Source organism: Fundulus heteroclitus, chromosome 11, assembly GCF_011125445.2.
Source record: "Fundulus heteroclitus isolate FHET01 chromosome 11, MU-UCD_Fhet_4.1, whole genome shotgun sequence".
Lineage (NCBI taxonomy): Eukaryota > Metazoa > Chordata > Actinopteri > Cyprinodontiformes > Fundulidae > Fundulus > Fundulus heteroclitus.
The window spans coordinates 21,695,076-21,704,438 of record NC_046371.1 but is presented as its reverse complement, the minus strand read 5'-3'; the positions used below and the strand labels follow the sequence as shown (position 1 = coordinate 21,704,438).

The 9,363-nt window shown below is 42.6% G+C and overlaps 1 protein-coding gene across 1 annotated transcript; it reads left to right on the top strand.

Moving 5' to 3' along the window:
• Positions 1-54: 54 nt before the first annotated feature.
• On the top strand, positions 55-9,363 carry chek1 (checkpoint kinase 1). The gene is made up of 14 exons (XM_012855249.3): positions 55-200; positions 383-448; positions 1,768-1,882; positions 1,948-2,056; positions 4,735-4,799; positions 5,363-5,432; positions 5,511-5,699; positions 6,171-6,275; positions 6,579-6,662; positions 6,943-7,006; positions 7,083-7,251; positions 7,346-7,477; positions 7,573-7,674; positions 9,260-9,363. The coding sequence occupies exons 2-14, from the start codon at positions 384-386 to the stop codon at positions 9,353-9,355; spliced, it is 1,365 nt and encodes a 454-aa protein (XP_012710703.1). The 5' UTR covers positions 55-200; position 383; the 3' UTR covers positions 9,356-9,363.

Below are 9,363 nucleotides of genomic sequence, written 5' to 3'. Positions count from 1 at the left end.
GGCGACATTGCAGCGCACGGAACCAGTTTTGGTCTGGCGGAAATGACGAAGCCTACCGGAAGTTGCCTCCTGTGTGTGTGAAACAGCAAGGCGCCAAATGCTCGCGAGGAAGGGTCTGCCTCAGATGCGTGACGGAGCTCTTTTAGCCTTTCGCAAATCGCTTCGTCCGGACCCCGCGGCTGTAGAGCAAAGCTGTGCAGGTACGATGCGATAAACACTCATTAGTTAGTGTGTGTTGTGACATTTAGCTGTGCAGCGTTATTCCCAGCAGCACGTCCAGACAGCTGTTGTCCATCATATGTGATACAGACGTGTTTGGATATATGCTATTAAACTTTGTTCCAGGGTGATTCAGATTTAGTTTCTGTCTTTTTTTGTGCAGCATGGCGGTGCCTTTCGTAAAGGACTGGGACGTCGTTCAGGTTCTAGGAGAAGGAGCCTACGGAGAGTAAGATAATAATACAATATAAATCTATTTGCTGTAGCCGTCAGACGATGTATTGGGCATATTTGTCCACTAGAAAAATGCAACAGAACTCACAGGCAACACTTGTGCATGCTTCGCAAATCATTTGCACCCAGCTTAGAAAGCCGTATATGAAAAAGGCAACACATTTCACTTGGATCGTTCTCATCAGTGGCGTCCCAGTGAGGCCTGGCCCCAACAGATGTCATGTCCACTGTGGAGCTCTATGCTTACAATAATCAGTGGCACAGGGTCGTTCTTTATAGAGTAATATTGTAAAAAAGAAAAAGAAAAAAAAAAAGAACAATTCCCTTACCAATACATTTCTGTTATAAACATTTGTGTCTATATTATCAAAGCTTCTACTTCTTTTGCCTGGAACTTGACCCTCGTCTCGTCTACATCTCTGAACCTGCGGTTTGGAGGGTGTTCCTCTGAAAGATTCCGAGGCTCTCTTTTCCATTTCTTCCATGTAAAGATTGGCCACAATCGGTGATCCTGGAGATCCCATAGCACCGCCATGCTTCTGTCTGTAAAAGTGATCATTGATCTTGAAGTAGGTTGTGGAAAGACAAAGGTCCAGTAGGGTACAGATGTGGTCTGAGTTAAATTAGTCCTGTTGTTCAGGTTATCATCTTGTTGTAGACATTTCCTCACTGTTTGTACTGCTTCTGATGTAGGTATGTAAGTGAAACTCTAAGCTCCAACGAGGCCTCGCCGACAGGTCTACAAAGCTTGGAGCTCCACACTAGTCCAGACATTTTGAATTGAGAAAGTCTCCTGGATGGGAAGCGAAACGTCTAAAGCTTCAGAATCGATGTTTAGTTGTTGTTTTGTTTTTGTTTTTTTAGTTAATCTTTTTCTGGTTTGAGATGACATGTTGTGAATTGGCGATATGGATCAAAATTTCTCAATATTTTTAGACTGAATGTCAATACACAATATATTTATCTCAGTATGTTTTTCTTTTCTTAAAATAACTATAAAAAGGCATCTTTGAATCAAAGCTTTATCCCAAATGTCTCACAAGCAGAGTTTTTTTTTAACAAACAGCTGTAGATGAATATGAGAAACTGCTGAATAATAATCTACTGGAATACATAAAAATATCATTCTAAAGCAACATAGACCACCTCGATATAAACGCTATAGTCTCATCTAATCTTATCTCTTTTAATGTTTTTAGTTTGTTAATCTCAATATGTTGCCCAGCCCTAATTGGCGCCCTATAGATAAACCTAACGGAGCTGAGTGTGCGTCATAATGTAACCCGGGGTTTGTTTCTGTTCTGCCTGCGTCAGAGTGAGGTTGTTGGTGAACAGGCAGACCGAGGAGGCGGTGGCCGTGAAGGTGATCGACACCTCTCAGGGTAAAGAGTGTGCCGACAATGTCAAAAAGGAGGTCTGCATCCATAAGGTAGGCGGGTTACTTTGCACCTTAAGCCTCACAATGCGCACATTTTAACGCTTATTCTCCGCTAGATGCTCACCCACCCCAACATCGTGAAGTTCTTCGGTCATCGGAAAGAAGGGCCGACCGTTTACCTTTTTCTGGAGTACTGCACCGGAGGAGAGCTGTTCGACCGTATCGGTAACGCGCCACATGCCCTCTCGCTGTCGCCTTTATTCCACCACGATTGTTGGGCGCCATCAAGGAATTGGACTTCCAGTGCAAGTTGTTGCGGAGCGTTTTCGTGCCATGGCCATTTATTCTCAGTAGAAATTCTTCATCAGCATCCCCTTACAAAAATACATCTCTACCTTGAATGTTTCACCTTTTGTCCCATTTCAAGCACGACCTTTAACGTATTGTCTCCGGATTTTAGCAGACACGACATAGTTCATAATCATGAGGTAAAGGGATAATTAATATTACATGAAATTCTGGCTTTCAACATTTGTCCCGTTTCTATTATTTAGCTTCCCTGAGCCGCCGGTTGTGCCGTTACAGCTTCATGCTTTTTGAGCTTTGTCTCTACCAGCGTTCAACATGTCGAGTTTTCTGTCCGTTCTTCTTTGCCGAAATAGCCCAAACACACTCAGACTGCGTGAAAAGCATAATCTTCTCAGTTACTTATGAATGTGATTTGATCTGAACCATTTTATTCCTGCTGCTGCAGCTGTTTAGGATAACATTGTTCTGCTAGAAGCTGAACCTCCTCAAGTCTTCTGCAGTCTCTGACAGGTTTTACTCCAGGATCGCTCTGGATTAACTCTATCTGTTAACCCATAATTCTGTGGAGATGCTGCTGAAGCAGCATCTCCACAGAATTATGTCTCCACCACCTTGTTTCACAGCCCTGGATTGGTGGGGGTTTTTAGAATTGGAGTGCTTTTCACTATACTTAGCATTCAGTTCTGCTCTCGTCTGACCGGAGCACCTTCTAACACATCTTTTCTGCATCTCCGCACACGATCTGTGGCAAACTGCAAACAGGACGTGTAATTGGCTTTAGTGAACATTGTTCTCTTTCATGCTCGGAGACAGGTAGACAATTTGGAGAAGGCGACAGACTAAAGCTCTTTCCCCAACTCAGAGTTGCTGTGGGTCTGTTTCTGCTTCTTGCTTGAAAATCCTTTATTTTTCCTGCTTATAGCTGTTCGAAACCACAACATAAAATAATTGGCTGATTGCGGGATGAAAAGACAATAATTCAAAGGCATAAAAAATATTTTATTAACATGAAAAGCTCAGCATGGAACATGCTTTCTCAACAGAATCACAGATGCTAGTTAATTAAGTGCAAATAAATGCTAAATAAATAATCCAAATATAACACATGCCTAGTAGCATGCTAGCCACAGCTAATCACACAACATTAATATGGATCACCGGTGGCACTAACATCAGTGATACGTTTAATGTAATAAACTATGAATGTAACTTTAATTTACTAACCAGGGTGCCGGTCCTTGTGCTGCCTGACTTCGTTGTTACCACTTTAAAGCTGTTTGCTCTCAGGCTTGTCGAGATCTTTTGGTTTTCCTTCTCCGTTTGCAAAACATTTATTATCGATACCATGCCAAATTAGTATTGTATCCGGATACAGAGTTTAAGTATTGATGACTTTCAGCGTGTCGACACTTTTGGCAACCCTACTGCCTTGTCAGTTTAGCTTGAAGGCGGTGTGTCTGTAGGTTCTGTGCGTGCCAGACTTGTTCTATTTTCGATAATTGATTGAGCAGAGCTCTGTGAGAGGTTTGAAGCCTGGGATATTGTTTAATAACCTAACCCTGTTTTAAACTTTCACATAACTGCACCTCTGGCTTGTCTGATGTGTTCCTTTGTCTTTGTGATGCTGATTGTCCACAAATGTTTTCTAACAAACATCTCAGACCTCCAAAGAAAAAAACTAGATTTATATATAAAATAAATCAGACTCAGGCAGACTCTTATTTACAAATCTGGTGACGTTTGAGTGCCGTTTCATGGGATTTTATTCACTTGACTCAGAGTAAAGTGCAGATGCTGGGAGAAAAAGGGACAATGGTGAACAAAAAAAAAAAAAAAAAAACATAACTGCTGGGCAGTGTCTCCCACCTCATGCATGGGGTTGTTGCAGAGCTGGTGAACACCTGCATCCTAAATGCACAAAGGAGCATTACCTCAGATCCTTCCCCCCAGTAATCGTTAAACTTTAACCAATCACTGCTCCCAATAAACTCAAAAAGTATTTACATCCCTGCTGTTTTACACAGTGTTTCTCATTGACATATGGAGAAAAACATGACCACCTCACACCAACACTTAAATCCCTTCGCTAGCTCCCCATTCAGTCTAGGGTTGATCTTAAAATGTTAATGCTTCTTTTTAAAGCTCTTATTGTTGGAAGAGCCCAGGTCTAAATAAAAACAGTGGGGCGATCGATCATTTTTTTATTTTTTATTTTAATTATTTTTTTTTTTGTGGCACCTCCTAGACTTTGGAATAAACTCCCTGCTGAATTTGAAGATTTGTTCCTGACCTGGCTCATACAAACTCATGCTAAACTTTAGGATTTTATTTTAAAAGAATTTAAATAATTATAAATTCCAATTATGTGTACTTTTCCTATCACAATTTTTTTTTTTTACTTTGTGTTCTTCTTTCACATAAAATCCAAATGAATTGCATTCAGGTTTATGAATGTAACACGACTAAATATGAAAGCTCAATGCAGGGTAAAAACACGCTGTAAATAAACTCTTCTGTGTTGTGGCACTTGCATATAATTTTTAAACACTTTGTTTAAACCTTTCTGTCCCCTGGGGCTTCTTCTGTTTTTTTAGAGCCTGATGTGGGGATGCCAGAGAAGGACGCTCATCGGTTCTTCCAGCAGCTAATAGCCGCTGTGGTGAGTTAATTCAGATTGTGTAAAAAATGTCAAACTCAAGGCAATTTTCCCAGCTCTCAAGCCAAAAAAGGCTTATCATGTCATAAAGTAGAGGCATATGTCCTTTTAAAGTGGACAAAACAGTGTCTCCTGTAGCGAATGTTGATTATTTTTTAACTGTGTAGTAACAGCATCCTGCCACTAGATGTCAGTTTTCCCACAACACATTAAAACAACCCAGAAATGTCCAAAAAGAGGAAAAGTGATGCAGAAGCATGAGTTTAAAGTGTAACTCAACCCAATATCAACTTATTTTTGCAGACAAACTGTATCAACTGGGCCTAAGGGTGCTACTTTTATGTTACTGTGAATTATTTATGTATTTTCTACATTTTTGTGTGAACTAGAATGAAATTATGAGATCAAAAGTATCATCTATAAAGGTGCAACCACCGCTTTGAATGACTTCATGATGCCAAGGTGGACCAATATAGAAATGAGTTTGACACTCCTGGTGTAAAAAGCCACATCTGGTTCAAACTTTGTTTCTTTTCCTTCGTATTTTCTCGCTTGCTCTTTCGCAGGAGTACCTTCACAACCTTGGCATCACTCATAGAGACATAAAGCCAGAGAATATTCTGCTGGATGACAAAGGTGAGAAAATTAAATGTGTGTAACTCATGCTTTAAATGTATCGATATTACCAATTGTGACGTGTTCTTTCCTCTCAAGACAACCTGAAGCTGACGGATTTCGGCCTGGCCACCATGTTCCGTTTCAAAGGGCGGGAGCGTCTGCTGAATCGCCTCTGTGGAACGCTCCCCTACGTCGCTCCAGAGCTGCTCAGCCAGCAGGAGTACAGAGCTCAGCCTGCAGATATCTGGGCCTGTGGGATAGTTCTGACTGCCATGCTGGCGGGAGGTAAGACACAAATGGCGCGTTTGGACCACAGAAACCTTTCCCCAGGACGTCCGGTGTTTGGAAGATGCCTGATTCCTCAAGTCTTGTATACATTTAGCCCTTCAAAGTTGTCTATCAGTTATTTGTGACATGGTTATTGACTTTAAATCTATGAGCGCTTCTCTTCTTCATTTATGTGACACTAAAGGGATTGGATGGATTTTGCAGCTTCACAGAACTAGTAAAATATTAATTAGATGGTGTTCTGGAAACTATTCATTTTGGTGGTGATAACAAAATTGAATATGATAAAAATGTCTTAAGGGAAAATAAATTCAGTGTTAGCCTGGGTTTGTTATACTGCGTCATATATTTTATGGCCTTTTTTTCTATTCATTATAAAACTACATTTCTGCCTTTTGATGATTGCCACCATTTGAGGTATAAGTGATCTGCAGGTGATCTGTCTCTCCCCTTGTTTTGCTGCATCAGAGCTGCCGTGGGACCAGCCCACCGAGAGCTGCCAGGAGTACTCAGACTGGCTCCAAAAGAAAACCTACCTACCTCCCTGGAAGAAAATACAGCCCGTGCCTCTCAGTAAGACTCAGACTACACTTACTAGCAGATATGTGACCCATATTGTGGTTAGAAATTACACTTTGTCTAAAAAGTTTGTGTTATTTTCACTCCTGAAAGGTAGCCGCTTCTGTTTGCTCATAACGAAAGACGGTTTCTTTGGAAATGTTTGCATGAATCAGATTTTATTTTTGCTTTTTATTGATTTTTTTGGCCTTTCAGTGACAAGAGAGGGACTGTGGTGACGTTTTTTCTGTATACAGTTCTGATTACTAGACAAAAACAATTCTTATTTTTATTTATTCTTTCATCGATTTTTCTCAGGTTTGCTGTCCAAATTGCTACTGCCGTTTCCCGACGCAAGAATCACAATCGCAGATCTACAGAAGGACCGCTGGTTTACTCAAGGCAGGCTTGCTTTTACCTTTCAGTCTTCATGTAGGATTAGTTTAGCATCATTTTTCACAAAGATCAAATAATATTCCTTGTGTTGTATTTTTGTTGTTTCACAAAAGGCCAATTTTTTATATATTTAAAGCACGTTTAACTTTTTAGTTTAGATTTGTTAAATGTTTTTAATCTTTAGTTTCTCCAACACCTTTCATGCTTTCAGATTATATTTTAATCAATCATGTATCTTCACGGGTTAATATTGCCGAGGCTGATTTCTGCCTGTTGATCTCTGTAGGTTGTCAGAAATCAGGATCAAACAAAGTTCTTCGAACGGGTTTGGACCTTACGCGGACAAACAGGTTAAAAATCTTGCTTCTAAAAGATGCCTTCATGCAGTTTAGTGTAAAATCTAAATGTTGTGATCTTGCTCTGTAGTGATGACAGGATGCAGTTCTCCAGTTCCCAGCCCGATTTTGCTGCAGACAGATGGGAAGCCATGTTGGTAATCGGTCCGACCGAAGGACAAGTCAGCTTCTCCCAGCCGACTAAACCTGAGCACATGTTGCTGGGCAGTCAGCTGCTGTGCACGCCGGGAGCCAGCCAGGTAATCCACAAGCTCACTACTGAGTGTGTGGGACGTGCAGGAATCGGTAACTCTTATTTTAAATGCTCGAACTTTGTCTTTCTCTCTGTAACAGTCACCGTGGCAAAGATTGGTCCGGAGAATGACCCGCTTCTTCACCAACGTCAACGCCGACGCGTCCTTATCCGCCCTGAAAGACGTCTGTGACGGCATGGCGCTTGCTTTTAAACTCACCTGCACCCAGCAGGTAAACCTGCCGAGCCCAAAATGTTCCTTCCTCCTCTAACTGGAGCCGCACCATGCCGGGTATTCGCCTTAATGAAGTTCTCCCTCCTCCTTCAGGTTACCGTGACCACACTGGACAAACGGAACAGCAAGCTGATCTTCAAAGTCTTTTTGCGTGAGATGAATCAGCGAGTGTTGCTGGATTTCAGACTTTCTAAGGTGAGTTGCTGCCGTTCAGACTGGTGCCTGACTGTTGGGATCACGACGTGAAAAAGCATTCAGGTTGAATTCTTCTAAAGGAGGAAACACACCAAGCCTCCTACGCTTAGGTTAGCTTTTCATTTTAATCGGTCAATAAATTTACGCGAGAAGCATGATAGGCGCGTGCTGTACAACGTGCTTTTTAAGCTCTAATTTGAGACACGTATACGCTCCTGTTTGGCAGGGAATGAACGGGAATGCTAACCTGACTCCGCCAGATGTATGTAGCTCCGCCTAGCTTCACTCACATCCATCTGGGACATTGCCCATTGAAAGTGATTTCTTCAACCAATTTTATGGTCTGGCCAATCAGGACGCAGGGCTGGAGTTTCATAGATGTGACGTAGTGGAGACGCGACCGTGAGACTGTTTTGATTCAGATAGCAATGGCGGCTCGCATCCAGGAATCAAGCGTTAACATTGATGCTGCTATTTCTTCCGTGTTGTCCAATCTACCTAATATTGTTTCATTAAAAGAACATCTGAGAACGCCTCTGAAGGCTTTTGTTGGTGGAAACAATGTTTTCGCCCTTCTCCCGACCGGATTTGGCAAGTTTTGTTTTCCGGGGCGCTTCCACGGCGGGCGCGGACGCGCCCCGGAGCGGTTAGCGGTTAGAGCAAACCATATTAGGAGGCCTTTAGTCCTCGACGCGGTCGGCCCGGGATCGACTCCGACCCGCGGCGCTTTGCCGCCTGTCTCTCCCCCCCCCCCCCCCCCCCCCCCTTCCTGTCAGCTCACTGTCAATAAAACGCGTGCCAATAGAGCCGCAAACACATTAAAAAAAAAAGTTTTGTTTTTTCCTGCGTCGCTCTCACAGCGTCACGGGTTAGCTTCGGTGTGAGTGGTTGAAATAGCACGTCGATAAAGATGACAGACAAGTGGCTTATCCAATCATATGCAAGGAGTTTTGATAAGGCCCAGCCTTCAATAAAGGCAATTCCTATGGAGAGGTCCCAGATGTATGTGAGTGAAGATAGGCAGAACGAAATACATCTGGCGGAGTCAGGTTACGAGAATGCAGCATCTTGTGTCAAAGTTCACTTCTGAAACTATCCCAAATAGTTCAGTTCGGCCACAAGGTGGTAGAAGTCCCCTTGCTGTTGACACGGCGGATTGATGGAATGCTCCCGTTTTTTGCTGAGCACTTTGCCTTTCCTCTCGCCGCACCTCGTCAACTAGCGAGGCCAAGGTGCACCTTCTACTTGGTGCTCTTTCCATGTGGCGACAGTTCTTCTCTGTGCAGAAACGCGCAGCTGTGGAGCACGCTTTGCAGCGTCTGGTGTTGATGCACGCTTTTAAAAACACGCCCGTAAGCCGCGCTGCTTACGTTACGCGTCCGGTTGAATTCATGCTTCTGACCTTAAACATGCAATGCCAAATGGGCTTAAAAACTCCCAAAAAAAATAAAGAGAAGGTGCAGAAGCAGCAATAGAAATTCAGGAAACTGATATTTAACATCTATGAATTATTATTATTGCACCTCTTTATGGGAGTTCCTATTTGCTGTTGCTCAGAAATGCTGAAGTGTCTTTGCCTTTTCAGGGCGACGGTTTGGAGTTCAAGCGTCTCTTTGTGAAGATAAAGCAGAAGCTCGGTGACGTGGTCAGCACCCAGAAGATTTTACTCCCCATCACATAATGGAGGGA